The 17,412-nt window shown below is 42.4% G+C and overlaps 1 protein-coding gene across 2 annotated transcripts in view; it reads right to left on the reverse strand.

Moving 5' to 3' along the window:
* LOC137546284 (S-adenosyl-L-methionine-dependent tRNA 4-demethylwyosine synthase TYW1-like) overlaps nucleotides 1-17,412 on the reverse strand; it is a 246,437-nt gene that overhangs the window by 34,631 nt on the left and 194,394 nt on the right. For both annotated transcript variants that reach the window (XM_068268563.1, XM_068268562.1), the window contains exons 14-15: nucleotides 13,737-13,847; nucleotides 10,986-11,153 (exon numbers count right to left, since the gene is read on the reverse strand). In XM_068268563.1, the coding sequence (XP_068124664.1) occupies nucleotides 10,986-11,153; nucleotides 13,737-13,847 (279 nt within the window). The remainder of the gene's footprint in view (nucleotides 1-10,985; nucleotides 11,154-13,736; nucleotides 13,848-17,412) is intronic.

Genomic DNA, 17,412 nt, shown 5'->3' on the forward strand with positions numbered 1-17,412 from the left:
AAGAGTAGAGTGTTATCATACTTTGAGTGGAGACCCCGATCCTCGGGGACTGAGACCCAACGGGTCATTTTTATTAAAACGCTATTAGGGCCTGTACACACTGAAAAACGCAGGCAAAAACGCAAGCGCATGCGTTTTTAAAGTGCCTGTAGTTTTAAAAACGCATGCGCTTTTGCCTGCGTTTTTTGTGCGTTTGCGTTTTTCTTGTAATTGCTGATTGGCTAAAGAATCCTTTGTTTTTTTTCTAGTTTACATTTCAACAGGAATCAGGACATTGCAGAGTCTTCTGGGATACTGACTTCTGAAAAACGCAGGCAAAAACGCAAGCGCATGCGTTTTTAATGCGTTTTTCATGCGCTGCGCTTAAAAAAGCGCAGCAGGCACTGCGTTTGCGTTTTTTTAAAAACGCATCGCACCAGTGTGTACAAGTCATCACGATTTTCATTCTTTTTCAAAAGACCTTGCGTTTTTAAAAACGCATGCGTTTTTAAAAACGCAACGCAAGCGCAGCAGTGTGTACAGGCACTTAACTGGTGATTCCCAGTCCTGGGCATACAATCTGCCTCCCACAGACACAGCTCTGACCTCGGTAGAGGAATTTTTTAAGGCTATGGCCGTGATATGCGACGACCCTGACCTTGCGGCAACTTCCGAGCGGAAGCTCAAACTTTTGCAGCAAGGCAGAGGGTCGGTCGAGGATTACGCGGCAGAATTTCGTAGGTGGTCTGTTACCGCCAGATTTGACAATTTTGCTCTGATGGACTATTTTCTGTCTGGGTTGTCGGAGGAGGTCTATGACTTGATGTTAACCTTGCCCGAGCCCAAGACAGTCGATGAGGCCATATCATCAGCCATTCGAGTCGATCGTCGACTACGCCATCAGAAGCAGACTAGGGGCAGTCACCGGGTCAGGGTGACTTCGTATGTGGCACCTTCTGCTACATCCTCAGTAACGGCATCCCCGCCTGTGTCACCTTCTCCGGCCTTACCTCCACCCGAACCAATGCAAATTGGTCGATCAAAACTGACCCAGGTGGAACGTAGGCGGAGAATAACAGAACAACTGTGCCTGTATTGTGCAGAAGCCGGGCATAGGGTGCGAAACTGCCCTAACAAGTCCGGAAACGGGTCTGCCTAGGAGTAGTGGGGGGGTGACACCCTAGGCGCATCATTCTCACCCCAAAAAGAGAAGAAGTTACTTCTCCCCTGTACTATTACATGGGATAATAAGTCTGTAGCCACTGAGGCTTTTATTGATTCTGGCTCAGCGGCCAATTTTATGAACCTTGAATTTGCTCAGGAGTTGGGTATTCCTCTCACTCCAGTAAGTCCCCCCATTCAGGTCACGGCAGTAGACGATTCCCCTCTGCAACGGGATCGTACCCTGTCACAGACTCCGCAGGTGAAGGTTACAATAGGGGTACTGCATGAGGAACCACTACAGTTTTTCGTTTTGCATATGTCAACCTCCACTATTATCCTAGGCATGCCTTGGTTACAAGCCCACTCTCCACAAATCGACTGGGCTACGGGTCAGGTAACCAGATGGTCCGATCATTGTCACCAACAGTGTCTAGGGAAGGTGACATTGGGTCAGACCAAGGTTTACGTGGAGGGTGTTCCTTAGGTATATTCTGATTTTTTTGATGTTTTTTGTCCCAAGTCTGCTGATCAATTACCTCCTCATCGCCCGTTCGATTGCCCAATTGATCTCCGTGCTGGTTGTATGCCCCCTAGGGGTCACCTGTATAACTTGTCAGGTCCCGAGAAGTTGGCTATGCAGGAATACATTCGTGACAACTTGGCCAAGGGGTTTATTCGGCCCTCTCGGTCACCTGCTGGGGCCGGTTTCTTTTTCGTTAAGAAGAAAGACGGGGGTCTTCGACCTTGTATTGATTACCGAGGTCTCAATAAAATCACGGTCAAGAATCGCTATCCGTTACCATTGATAGACGACTTATTCACGCAGGTCACTACTGCTAAGATCTTTTCTAAATTAGATCTGAGGGGGGCATACAACCTAATCCGCATTAGAAGGGGCGATGAATGGAAGACGGCCTTTAACACACCCGACGGGCATTACGAGTACTTAGTGATGCCCTTCGGGTTGTGCAATGCGCCAGCCGTCTTCCAGGAACTAATCAATGAGGTATTCCAGGAGGTATTGGGTAGATTCGTACTGGTATACCTCGATGATATACTAATTTATTCCAATAACCTCTCCGAACACAGGGTCCACGTGAAATTTGTCCTAAACAAATTAAGACAGAATAGGCTCTATGCTAAGGTGGAAAAGTGTATATTTGAAGTGACCACGGTCACGTTTCTGGGATACGTAATTTCCACCTCGGGCCTCTCAATGGATCCTGCCAAGATCACAGCCGTGTTGGAGTGGCCACAGCCAGTGGGGTTGAAGGCCCTGCAGAGATTTCGCGAATTATTACAGGAGGTTCATTAAGGGATACTCCACGTTAGTTGCCCCCCTTACCAGTCTCACGAAAAAAGGGGCAGATACCAACCACTGGTCTCCTGAAGCCGTGGCGGCATTTGCTCTATTGAAAAAATTATTTTGCTCAGCACCAATTTTGAGGCATGTTGACACGTCCTTTCCCTTCATTGTGGAGGTTGATGCCTCAGAAGTTGGGGTGGGGGCGGTGCTGTCTCAATGGTCTGGGTTGCAGGGCAGATTACACCCATGTGCTTATTTTTCCCGCAGGTTTTCACCTGCAGAAAAAAATTATGATATAGGCAACCGGGAACTTCTGGCTATTAAGTTTGCATTTGAGGAGTGGCGCCACTGGTTAGAGGGGGCAGAGCACACGATCACTGTTTACACTGACCACAAGAACTTGGAATACATCGAGGGGGCTAAGAGGCTGAGTCCCCGTCAAGCCCGGTGGTCCTTATTTTTTACGAGATTCAGGTTTATAATCACGTACACTCCAGGCAGCAAAAACGTCAAAGCAGATGCCCTCTCCAGGTGTATTGAACCTGAGACAGCACAGTCCCCCGCTCCTGAATCCATCATCCCGCAGAAGCTGGTGTTAGCCGCCACGGAGACCTGGGAGGATTGGACAGAGATTTTGGGTCCCTTTCAGCGGGATGTTCCGGAGGGGAAACCCGAAGGGGTCTTGTTTATCCCACTGCCATTACGGTTACAAGTTCTGCAACTCTTTCACGCCCATAAGAATGCTAGTCATCCTGGAGCTGCCAGAACACAAGATCTAATTGCCAGGTGTGCTTGGTGGCCTTCCTTGGCAACAGATTGTAAGGAGTATGTTAGGGAGTGTGCGATATGTGCCCAGAGTAAACCCTCCCGGCTGGCACCTGTAGGAAGGTTGCAGCCTTTGCCCACCCAGAGTGAGCCATGGACCCACTTGTCCATGGATTTTGTGGGGGAATTGCTCAGGTCTGAAGGCATGTCGGTCATTTGGGTGGTAGCCGATCGGTTTAGCAAAATAGCCCATTTTGTGCCCCTGAAAGGACTCCCCTCGGCCCAAGAACTGGCCGAATTGTTTTTCATTCACGTCTTCCGGCTGCATGGCATTCCGGAAGACATTGTGTCTGATAGGGGAGTCCAGTTTGTGTCTGGATTCTGGAGGGCATTTTGCCACCAAATGGGCATGAAATTGTCTTTTTCGTCAGGCTACCACCCACAGACTAATGGGCAGACAGAACGCATTAACCAATCTCTGGAGCAATTCCTGAGATGTTACGTTGCGGAGACACAAAGTGACTGGGTGAAATTTTTGCCCTTCGCGGAATTCGCCCAAAATAATTTAAAGAATTCCTCGTCTGGGTTTTCCCCATTCCAGATTGTAACGGGGAGGTCACCCAAATTCTCCCCTTTTCCAGTTGTCTCGTCTCTATTTCCTGCACTGGAGGATTGGCAGAGGTCACTCAGGGACAATTGGGGAATTGTTAAGGGGAATTTGCAGAAGGCGTTCCAGAGTCAGAAGGGTCAAGCAGATAAGAGACGGTCCGTGGAATGGAAGTTTCAGCCAGGGGATCAGTGTTAAATCACTCACAGGTGCATTAATTAGTCACTGCTACGGGAGATGTGGGAAAATGGGAACAGAAGGCAAACCAGTGGAATGTCCTGAGAGTACAAGTAGCTGGCCTAATATTTTCATGTTCCAAGCTGCACATAAATAACTAAGCCCTTTTTAATATTTTCCTTTATTTTTCTAGGTCCCAACACAAAAGGATATAAAATTATCGATCAATTATTACTAATACCTTTATAATTAACAAACACATTAAGGCAACAGCTGTGCATCAAATAAAATTGGTTGGTAATGAACCAAGTAATCAAAACAACCTTGTAAATCCACATAAAATGAATTTGGAAGTCATAACAGAAGGTGGTTATTAACTGAATAATAATAATCATTCCTAAAATGTGCCTGGACTTCAATAGATTATAGAATCAGAATCAGAATCAGAATCAGAAAATTTCTGATTCTGATTCTGATTCTATAATCAGAATCAGAATCAGAAAATTTATTTCGCCAAGCATGAGGGGTCATGCCCGGAATTGTTTTTGGCACAGTACAAATAGCTCAGGAAGCGTACATAGAGAGAGACAGCAGTAAACAACAGGCAACAGGTTAACATACATTTGTAATATACAACACATTCCCAGAGTGTCCCTGAGATGTCAATAGTTAGTCCTGTGGGTTGGAAGACTGGTCGGCCGTAGCGCAGCCGGCATCGCCGCTCCTTGGGGCTTGCTTTGGTGGTAGGATGTGGAGTGAATTAAGGAGGCTGACTGCCGAGGGGAAGAATGAGTTCTTGTGTCTCATGGTCTTAGTGGAAATGGCTCGTAGCCTCCGGCCCAAGGGCATAAGGTTGAAGTATCATTCAAAATGTATAAGCAGCATTGGATCATTCAGAAATTATCATCTGTAACAGTAAACCAGTGGTTTAAAGGTACCTATAAGGCAGGGGTCTCAAACTCGCGGCCCGCGGGCCATTTGCGGCCCTCGATACAATATTTTGTGGCCCTCGCCGGCAAAAGCTTCCTTATAGTTCGCTTCAGTGCTCCCAAGTAATCCGCAGCTTAACGAGGGCTGCAGAGCCCCCAAATCGCCCGGGGGGCAATCCGCCAGCATTTCCTGGAAGGGGCAGAGCTTTCAGCTTCAGCTCTGCCCCTCCTGACGTCAATCGCCGCACGGATCACCGCCTCTCCCCGCCCCTCTCTGTGAAGGAAGAGTGAGAGGGGCGGGCAGAGGCGGCGATGCGCCGCTATTGTGAAATTCCTTATGCGGCTCAGCCTCATCCTGACTTTGCCTCCTGCGGCCCCCCAGGTAAATAGAGTTTGAGACCCCTGCTATAAGGTAATTAAGATATACCAAATTTTAATGAGAAAAAGGTCTATGTAGCTGTCTATAAGTAATACACTCTCTGGATTTGGACATATAATAATAATAATAATAATTTTTTGTTTGTTTTAACTCTTAAAATGCTTAAAGCGGACCAAAACAAAACATTTTTTTAAATTAAAAATATTTAGTTGCACCACTCTGACACATACAAAGATAAATAAACACTCCTTCAAGCCTATGAGCATTTCAGTGCATGTTTTTCACCCTTCTCTTTTCAGAACTAGGATTATACTGGGGGCAGCCATTAGCAATTCCTCCATTGCCGGACACCACCTACTTCACTAGTCTGCTGGATTCTGTCCTGGCAATTTGAAAGGAAGGGAGGGGTTCCTCCAATAAATGTAAAATATTTTATATTTGTCATCATGCAGCTGAAAAAAGGCTGCTATTTATTATTATTATAATTTAGAAAATAGATTTTATTTCTGAAATCTTGTATTTTTAATTTGGGTCAACTTTAAAGGCACACTATCGATTAACATTTTTTTTATTATTAATATAGGAAACGTTAGGGAAGTGCTGCTAAGTACTGGTGTATACATTTGAATTCTTAGCTCTTTGTTTACGGTTATCTGCAGAGAGCAGAGGAAATGTATCTTATGTGCAACATAAACATTTGTAATTGTGTGTGTAAAACATGACACCTGACAGGCTTTTAATATAACTCTGCTTCTATATTACACTGTTCTTGGCATGTCAGACTGCAGAGATTCACCCATGCAAATGAGAAATTCCAAACATAGCTAAAATCTACACACAATGAATTACAGCTTTTGCCTTTGATATTTAACATAAAAAGTAGGGAAATGTTTACACAGCTACTAAGACATTATTTGTACACTAGGTTTAATAGTCTTCAAACACTATTGTCTGAAAGACATGCCCTATAGGTACGTAAAAAAGTCGTATATACCTTATTATAAAAACAGATTGATCTGTAAAGCAGACGCCACTTGTAGTGATAAATCTCCTGTGAATGCCCAGTGTAGGGGCTACAACCCGTCAAGAACACCTATGGGGATCCTGGCTTATCCCCCTTCACCTGTATTGTTACAAGTGTGGTGTAGCTATCCCACAGGTGGGTTGAATAATTCACTGGAAGTTGTATGGGGCTGGAGTATGTCTGTAACCACGAACAAAAGTCAGATGCCAAAAGTACAGACCCCTTAAGGTTCTGGCCCAATATACTTATGAAAATATCAAAAATGAGGCAATTAGGATAAATCTTGATATGATCACATTTCACCTAAACTGCCTCTTCAGAAGGTGCTATACATATATACATTGTGCTATACAACATACACATACCATCAATATACAAATTTACAAATTGTCCCCATAGTAATATAGCCCAAGTCACAGCTCTGGCTTGGGCTATATTACTATGGGGGCAATTTGTAAATTTGTATATTGGTGGAATGTGTATGTTGTATAGCACTATGTATATAGTATTAAAAAGTATAGTAAACCTGCACAATAAGCAAAACAATGACACATGACCCTTTCCAACTATTTCCACCGTAATAAAATACAGGGAACTCACGTTTTTAGATCACAGTGTCAATGTGTCATCTCATAAAGACTCCATATATTCTGTCCAATAGTAAGGCTCACAGCCACTCCTCCTCCACTAAAAAAGTGCAGACAGCGTCCAACGCACAGAAGACTTGTCGCTGGCTAAGGCTCACACTCACTCCTCCTCCAATAGAAAAAGAGGGAGGAGGAGTGTGAGCTTTGGCCAGCTTATTGTGCAGATTTACTATACTTTTGAATACTCTGGTCCCTGGCTGCATGATGATTGGACAATTGTAGCTCCTGAGGTTAACCTGATTGGTGGATATTTCCTCATACATATACGGGGAGAATAATTAGGTAGTTCTCTATGTGGTCCTCCTATGTGCTATATAACCATGAGTTTTAATTGGGGATACTTAGTGTGGGTCTATGATGATTTGGACTGTGATGGTCCGAAATGCCTGTGCATCATCTGCCATTTACCCATGCTGTTTTATCAGGTTTTTAGGATTTTGATACATCAATAAAGATGGACTTTTTGATGGTGCGGATCTTGAGAAATCTTAGTACAATGCATGGCGCCAATATTTTATTGGCAATAAAGGTACCCTTTTTTTCAGTTTTGCATCCGTCACTATTTACAAGCTGTCACGGAACAGCCGTGAGAAACGCAGGCGAATTGGGAAGATTCCTGCAGTCAATTTTCTGATCTCTCCCCGGTTAGATTTGCGTAGACATTGCAGTGATCAGAATGACATTTTTTCTTTTCATGAAGTATGTTTGTTGACCAGTGAAGGCACGTTTGTTTAAATTAACTGGATCAAAAGAGTCCCTTCCCTGGCCAGTGACACAGAGGTGTGAAACCCTAGCCAGAAGCCTGGTGTAATAATCAAAGGTTGTTTTAGCTGGTCACGCTTAGATGATAATAAACACACCAAAAGGGTGGCTTTCATCCAGGGGAAGCCAAAGGAAGCTAGCTCCACAGGGGTCCACTGACGAACTCAGACACATTGGCACCACTGGGGAACAGATTTAAATACATGTGGTTTATGATTTCGGTCACACAGCTATGAAATTCATATAGTCTTATTCGTTAAAATCTGCCCAATGTGCTGATATAAAATTCATAACAATAACCCGTCCGGTTATTGGTGTACGACCCTTCTCGGGAACAGGACAGCCTAACGCACTCATGCAAGATGTCACATTAATCGGTATTTTCTGACAATTATGAATCTGCTATCCACCGAAATATGACATGTATCGTTTATGAGTTACAGTGTTTTACAATTGAAGCTCAAAATCCTCCTAGGAGGAGGTGGGCTGTCATTGGTGGGTAATTCAGAGGGGGCAGGCGTTGCCACACCCTCAAACCAGCTTCATCAAAAGCACATTGCCAGCAGGCGGACTTCAGTCCTCCATCTTAACATTATTATTATTATTATTATTATTTATTGTATTTATAAAGCGCCAACATCTTACGCAGCGCTGCACAATAGATAAATGGGTTAACATACAGGTAGAACATACTGAAACTCACAACAAAACAAGATCATGCAAATGATTTGATAACAATACAGTGTCATAGGTCAAAATAGAGACTGTTCGAGTCTACAAGAGGGGTGGTTGCGAGTAAGATTGCATAATCAAGCTGGATACGTTAGGGAGGAGTGCCCTGCCGGAGGCTTACAATCTAAAGGGTGGGGTGGAGACAATAGGTGCGTCTTTTGAGAGGGGGTCTAACAGAACATATTATGGTGCTGGTGTAGGGGGGTATGCGAGCGTGAAGAGGTGAGTCTTGAGAGCCTGTTTGAAGGAATTAAAGGTGGGGGCGAGTCTGACGGCTGGTGGGAGAGAGTTCCAGAGAGTAGGGGCGGCCCTGGTGAAGTCCTGCAATCGTGCGTGTGACTGAGTTATCATCTGGATTACAGCTAGACTTGGTGCTGGGCAGAGAACCACCCAGCAGCCATCTTGGAACTGTAACATCTGCTTGGATTACAAAATATGCCTAAAGCCCTATGATTCTGAAACCAAGGACTTTGCATTTCTTTTCCCAAAAGGACATATTTCCACGAACTTAAGTATTTTCTTCCTTTTTATTTTCATACTGGCTACTAATGTTTCTATAATTGTTGATTTTAATGATTTTCTGTATATATTAATTATTTATATTGCATTTTTAATAAACAACGCTAACGTCATTTATTTGTTTGGCTACACCTATTATTCAGCAACACAAAACTGAAAACTGAATAAAATAAGAGTGTGCTTAACCGTTTTCTATTTTCAGGTCTAGAATCAGCCAGTCAGTGGATTCCTCTGTCCCATTAGAACAGAGGTGGTGGCAGTTATACCCTGAAATAGTGTGTAAATTGTATTACCGTAACTCACAGGCTCCCTTCTAGTCGGCCTGCTGCCATTCCCAGCGGTTTCTACGCACAGATTGTGACCACAGATCTGTGTGCTGAAATCGATTGGAAGGCATTGTGCGGTCCGGCCACTAGGGGGCTTGTGACACAAGCCCACATATGCAAATATAACAGTGATATACCCTTATGCCATACATAGTAAAAAAGCGGAGTCCCTAATTTAACTATTTATTTTTTTTAAATGCGGTCTTATTTTGAACAAGTGTTTTATTTTAGTTGTGTGTGTGTGTGTGTGGAGGGGGGGGGGATATTAACTCATTTTTATTTAATTTACAAAGTATAAAATGTAGTGTAGAAAGAGTATTTTCTTTTGCAGGCATTTATATTTTTGACCACTAGATGTCCTCACACTCACTGTCTGTGTGTGTGCTTAGAATAAGCACAGAGGCAGTTTTGTTACAGCAAAGATCATTGGCTTCTCATTGAAGCCATGATCTTTGCCTTAGAGACACTTTGATTGGTACAGGGAATACATTTTCCCTTTCACCAAGTGCAGCCCTCCAGGTTCCGGGGGAGGAGGGTTTAAGAAGGACCAACAGGAAATTTTGAAACGGCGTGTGGGCGCGTAGTGGTATGAAACTCCATATTAACTGAGAAAATAAAATCATCCACTAATAAATGACAACTTCATTAACCTGTTTTAGCGTGATATGGAAAAAAGGAATAGAATGATTCTGCTGTTTTTTCATTATTACTTTTTCTCTAATATCAAAAGTGACATCACATGCCTTTTTTTTTTTTTAACCCAGCTCACTATTAATTTACTGCTCATTTTACAGATTTCTGTCCCTCCCACAACAAACATAACCTCCTAGATAACAGGCTTACATCGCTGTATAATGCTTCAGACGTGTCATCTCTGAAATGGAAAATGACTGTTATTTGCATTTTAAAGAGAACCCGAGGTGGGTTTTAAGAATGCTATTAGGACACAGAGGCCTCTGTTACTATAACGTGCCCCCCAGACACCCCCCCCCCTGCGTTCTGCTGTCCCCCAGAAAACCCCCCCACCGTGCTAGCGACATGCAGCGTGTCGCTAGCAGGCTGTTTACATCCAGGCTGTCATTCACCACCGCTCCCCCACCTCCTCTATTATCGCCGCTCCCCGCCTGCCTCCTTTCCCTCCAATCAGCTTACGGAGGCGGGGAGGGAAAGGACACAGGCGGGGAGTGGTGATATAGAGGAGGCGGGGAAGCGGCGGTAAAGGACAGCCTGCTAGCGACACTCTGCATGTTGCTAGCACAGCGTTTTTTTTCCTGGGGGACAGCAGAGCGCACACAAAGCAGGTTTTTTAAGAAAACAAAAATTAAGGGACATATGGGGACCTATTTTAGAAACGGGTTTACATATATATTTGGAGCACTAACTATTCTCATGCAATTTTTTTTATTTTGGGATGTTTCAACGCCCTTTAAGAGGGCGGAGCAGCTAAGTACCGAGAAGGTTAAACAATATAACAATTGGTCCACGCAAATGCTAATTTACTCAAAGTTAACAATTCCCCTTTAAATTCTCGGTAGATAATTTATGAATATATTATTGAACCAACCAGCCTTATTTTTACAGTAACAGTTCAAATCCATTTAACAGAAATTATGACATCTAAATGGAAAAAAAAACACTACTTGAAACAATGATATTATAGATTACTTACTTTTTTGTGAGCAATGAGCATGCAGTTTGAATGTTCATGTTCACATGCAACTTCATAATCTGGCAACAGACCCGACAACTCTTGAACAAAGTGAATAACCTCTTCATGCCAAGGTACATTGGCCATGGTAAGGTTGCTAGCTGAACTTTCACCACAGTAAGTCACACCCTTAAAATAATGAAAATATTAACATATATATAAAAAAAACAAAAAGAGGAAAACATACATCATGCAGACATGTTTCATATGTTCCAGTGTTAACAAGAGCATTTTCAATAATTTAAACTCGATGTTTCCAGACCAAATTTCTTAAAAGGGGCGAAAAATTGTAAAATTAAAAATATGTGCAAACAAATAAGAAGTACGAGTAAAATGAGCCAAATTACTTTTATTTTATGTTGCGGTCACTTACAGTAGGTAGTAGAAATCTGACAGAAGCGACAGGTTTTGGACTAGTCCATCTTCATGGGGGGATTCTCAGGGATTTATTTATTTTCAAACGCTCTTAGTGAATGGCAGTTGCTCTGTTCAACTGCCAAAAAACTGTGTAGCGAGCAGGAAAGCTGGTCAGCATCATTGTTTAAATCCTTTTTAGGGAATAGCTTTATAAAGAATAAAAGCCTTGCTGAGAATCCACTATGAAGAGATGGGCTAGTCCAAAACCTGTCGCTTCTGTTTCTACTACCTACTGTAAGTGACAGCAACATAAGAGAAAATCAATTTATGGCTCATTTTACTCTGGAAAAAATATACTTCTTATTTGTCTAAGTTTGCACATATTTTACATTTTACAATTTTTCGCCATAGTGCCCCTTTAAGAACAGAGAATATTGTAAGATATTAAAAAGTGTAACTATTTTAGAATACATGCAGATACCAGACTTTACAATTATGTCAGCAATTTATTGCTCAGTGTATTATTAGACGCTCTACTCCCTCTCCAAGCAAAAATACAGGAACATATAAATTACTAAAAAATAAATTACATTTTCCCCAATCCGGTAAAACCATACACAGTACCTCAGATTTGCATACAAGCAGCAGGCAGAACCAACCCGTCGTAAACTAAATCCTGGTACACAGTTTTAATTATAATTGGCCAATTACTGACCAATCTTACTATCTCTATATAGTGTGAAAGTTTGCCTACACAATCTGCTTATAGGAATCAAAATCTGTTGACTCTCATACTACATTGGGATGGTAAAATTGATCAGTGACTGGCCAATCTTAATGAGAAGTACCAGACTTAAAGTGAACCAAGCACCATTTTAGCACCCATGGCATCTCAGTAGCACATTAAAAATCTATATTAATGAGGGGTTTTCTTACAAAAAAAAATTCTATTCTACCTCTTCTTTTTACCCTACTTCAGCTGGACTGCTGTCCACAGAAAGAGGAAAGAGCAGGAAGATAAGGTTTGCAGTAATTAGCAGTACCAATAAGCAAACAAAAGGACAATGTACTTCAAAAAGGTTTAGAGAGTGACACTATTACCTTCACACCTCCTCCTGGATAAATAAAGGCAGAGAAGGGGAGGGATGAAATTGCACCTCCTACAGCTATTAGAAGCAAGGACAAACTGCAGAAAAAGAAAGCTGCTTGGATCGCTAGTCTTTACCTTGAATGGAGAAACCTCTACACATCAGTGTATGTTTAACCACTCAGCATCTAGAGGTTTTTTTTCACCTTACGGACCAGAGCCATTTTGGCATTTGGCTTTTCAGACGTGACCCTTTTAATTCAGCAATAGGGTAATATAAAGGATGCAGAAGGGATAAAACGGGCCGCTAAAACAATGAAAAATCTGTTTAATTACCTCCTATAGCTCTAGATGAGATCATACCCCCTACATAAAAAAGCAAATAATTACAATCTCTATAAACCTTTTACTCCCCCTTTTTTACCATTAGAGATGTTTTTATTATCATGAAATAGTTCCTGGGGGGGAAAAAGCATCTGAAGAAAAATTCTAGTTTATACAAAAACAAAAACTGATGTGTATATCACTAAGGTGTCATAAGTGGTGATAAAGTAATTGCTGATTAAACAGACATTAATAAAATGACAAAACTGCTCTAGTCCATAAGGGGAAAAAAAGTGCAAAGTGGTCAAGTTCTGTGTTGGTTACTAACAATGTTGACTTGCCCATATGCACCACACTATGGCCTAATGTACTGCTTTTACGCATGGATCCCAAACTAGCTAGTTTACTGCTTGTTTCTCAGTCTCAGAATTTTTGAGCACCAGTAACAATGCATCCCATGTAATGGTCCCAACAGCGTTCCTCCTTCCGCACTCGCTTTCCCAAAATACTTTCTGAGGTGCCTATAACAAGAAGTTCTAATATCCATAAGCAATTTGGCTACACAGCCTCAAAATAAGAAAAAAATTAGAAAAGTCAAACTTCACCCAAGAATGAAACAATATCCAACACCACGTTGTCAACATCCAAATCTCTACCCATACACCTAGCAAAAACCCTACAACTGAGGAACCATGCATCAATACCACAAAAACAAAAACTAGAAGCTGTGGTTCTTGAATAATAAATACTGCATTGTACACAGCTCAATACTTTTATTACATTTCCTGGAGAATTAAAAACAAAAAGGTTTATGTAGCTCCTTATGTACAGAATATTTGCTCATGTTTATTGTATTTATAAAGCGCCAACATTTTACGCAGTGCTGCGCTGAAATAAATAAAATAAATGTTGACATCTTCTAATTAGTGAACATTAACTCTTACCTTCACTTCAATGAAGTCTGGTTTGCCAACAGTCACTAGATCTGCGTACGCTCTAAGCTCATCAACATTCCATGCTTTCACCAGGGTTAACCTATAAACTGTCCGTTGTTGCTGAAAACAAATGAAAAATATTATTTTTCTACACCTATACAAACAAGTTAAAATGCTTAACCAATGTACAAACTGACAGAGAATGGATCAGATAAATCAAGAAATACCTGGACATACCGTTGGTTGTCCTTGAGGCAATAATTCAGCTAGTATGCCTAATACCTCTCTGTAAAATCCTGTTTACACATTTTTGACATAGCGTTAAGGCTACCATATTTTTTTTGTTTGTTAAATATATATTTTTAACAGATAATCAAAACAAATTACCAAAATCCATTAAAAACAAGCTAATTTTTGATCAATTTTCAATTGCTTTATTAATCAAGCAATGATTGCGTAATGCCGTTCTTTTAACTATCAAGCAACTATGGAACTCTGATTGCTGGAGGTGTGCAAGAGTGATATGAAGATCCGTGTAGATCCGTAGCTATGATTTTTTTATTCAGTGTGTAAAAGGCAGACCACACAGTGTATGACAGAGCTGTTTAACTGGCAGCCTGCCAAAGATCGATTTTGAAATCTGTACCCACAATTTACATTATTAAGCTAGTGATGCACAAAACTGGAGACGGCACACAGATGGCTTCAGTAATAAAACTGTATTAGAGCATGCAGAGGCACACACACAACGTTTCGGGCGGAGCCCTTCCTCAGGTGTGACACCTGAGGAAGGGCTCCGCCCGAAACATGTTGTGTGTGTGCCTCTGCATGCTCTAATACAGTTTTATTACTGAAGCCATCTGTGTGCCGTCTCCAGTTTTGTGCATCAGACTACGAATTGCAGGAGTGGTGTACCTGCAGGAGGTGAGCACCGTCAAGGGGGTCCTTCTATAGACCTGAAAGGTTGGGTGACGTGTGAACTTTTGAGCTATATTATTAAGCTAGTGACCCTGTCATGGAAAGTGGGTAATGGGTATTATGGAAATCTGCAGCAGCCCAATTCCTGTGTGGAAATGCAGCATTGAGCATATACCAAAGGTTTGTACCAATACAGCCCTTCGGTATTAAGTGGTTAAGTGTGACACCTAAGACGGTAACGCTTTATAAATAAAGTTAAAAATATAATCTGTTCCCAAATTAATTCATAGCTTTGATATCTAGAATAACATTGCATGTACAGTATTTTGTGTTTTTTTGCAATATCTAGAAATAGCACGACATAATTTACTGCTCCACCATGTAAAAAAGACAGGTAAATGATAATGCAGGAATAAAACTATGAAGTAATGAGCAGGCATTTATGACAGTTCCTTAATTAATAAATGTGCATATGTTGCATGCCGCCAGGCATAGCCTGAAAGATTTTACTTCTGGAGGTTAAGGAAAAAAACACTTCCGTATTTTGCTCTGTTGCTAAATCCCTGAAGCATATTTGTCAAAAAAGGGCAATATCAGCTGCTCTGGCCATTAATGACAAGTTTGCTTAAACTGCTGTTGTCAACAGAGATTCACAGCTTGCCCGTGGCATTAAGTCAAAGTTGTCAGCTTCTGGAAATATTCTGCCATTTTTGTCTCTTTGCTTTAGAACAGACAATTTTCCAAACACCTACCTTTTCATAAACTGCTGTATATACACTTTCCCCCTCAAAAATACAACTAAGCTATGATTTGGTAATAAAATCTGGAACCTTTCAGTCAAAAAGCAAAAAAGCGCTTTGAATAGACTATTCATTATCGTGGACTTAAAGAGTAACTGTCAGGTCAGGCTGCAAAAGCTAATTTAAACCTCTATTCTCCTGTGTTAAACAGTTTAGAAGAAAGCCAAAAAAAGCAATACTGAAGTTAAAAATCTCTCTTTCTTTGATTTTTGCTGACTAGCAAGGCTCTTTATTCCCAAGCTCCTAAGGAGGCCGGCAGGCCGCATAACAGATACTGCAAAGCATGCTGGGGCTGCTTCTTGTCCCTATTGCACTCCCTTGGTCCTCCCCTTCATTTCCCTAGCTGGCCTAAGGCTGCTTTCACAGTGAGAAGTTACAGGCTCATGTTACAGCAGCTTGTATCTTGCAGCCCAGCTCACAGCACTGAAAAATCAATGTGCTGTTCACAGGGCACATGTTCCGTTAGAGTATACTGCATGAGTCCGCTATTGTTCCTAGCCACATGGCTAATTAATATTCAATGCACATTAGTGTTGTCCGGATCATGAACCATTAGGATCTTTGATCTGGATCTTTTTTGTGAGTCGAATCATCGGAAAGCAAAGTAAGGGAGGAGATTACATCACAATTGGCTTCATACAAGACAGACAAACATGGAACCTGCCATGAGCTGTCAGGAGCATCAATCTCTGCAAATACTATATAAAAATTCTGTGAAATCCAAACGTGGACAGTGAAATGCATATGTAATGTAAGTACAGCCAATATTTAGCTACTGATATATGTTTTTTTTTCTCTGAGACCCTATACCTAAAAGCTCCTCTTTAAAGTGACTCTGTAACAAAAATTACAACATTTTTTCTACCTTCCTACAAGTTCCTAAACCTATTCTAATGTGATCTGGCTTGCTGCAGCTCTTTCTTCTATAACCATCTCTGTAATAAATCAATGTATCTTTCCCCTGTCAGACTTGTCGGCCTGTGTCTGGAAGGCTGCCAAGTTCTTCAGTGTTGAACTGTTCCTCTATGCACACTTCAGTGTGTGTTTTATTTACATAAGCCAGCAGCTTCTCTGCTATCTTATCAGTGATAGAAGAGAGCTGGATAAAAATCCTCCTCTGGAGGCTGTGAAAGGAGCTGGTCTGTCACATACTAAGGAATTAACGACATAGGCAGAGCTGTCTGCAGGAAGCCTGTAATGTTCAGTGCATGAGAGAAGCTGGGGACAGAAGGTAAACACACACAAGTGATCTCTTGAGATTCAGAAGTAAGGCTGTATACAGCCTGCTTGTGTATGGATGTATTTTCTATGTGTGGACATGCTGTACATCAACCTACTTCCTGTTTTGGTGGCCATTTTGTTTGTTTATAAACAAACTTTTTAACCACTTGATGACCCACCCTTTACCCCCCCTTAAGGACCAGCGCTGGTTTGATTGATCTGTGCTGGGTGGGCTCTGCAGCCCCCAGCACAGATCAGGGTGCAGGCAGGGAGATCAGATTGCCCCCCTTTTTTCCCCCCTATGGGGATGATGTGCTGGGGGGGTCTGATCTCTCCTGCCTGCTGTGGGTGGCGGGGGGGGCACCTCAAAGCCCCCCTCCGCGGCGAAATTCCCCCTCCCTCTCCTACCTGCTGCCTCCCCCTGGTGTTCCGGGCTGCACAGGACGCTATCCGTCCTGTGCAGCCAGTGACAGGATGTGGTCTGTCACATGGCGGCGATCCCCGGCCGCTGATTGGCCGGGGATCGCCGATCTGCCTTATGGCGCTGCTGCGCAGCAGCGCCGTACAAATGTAAACAAAGCGGATTATTTCCGCTTGTGTTTACATCTAGCCTGCGAGCCGCCATCGGCGGCCCGCAGGCTATTCACGGAGCCCCCCGCCGTGATTTGACAGGAAGCAGCCGCTCGTACGAGCGGCTGCTTCCTGATTAATTAGGCTGCAGCTGGCGACGCAGTACTGCGTCGCTG

The sequence above is a fragment of the Hyperolius riggenbachi genome, chromosome 2 (assembly GCF_040937935.1).
Source record: "Hyperolius riggenbachi isolate aHypRig1 chromosome 2, aHypRig1.pri, whole genome shotgun sequence".
Taxonomy (NCBI): Eukaryota; Metazoa; Chordata; class Amphibia; order Anura; family Hyperoliidae; genus Hyperolius; species Hyperolius riggenbachi.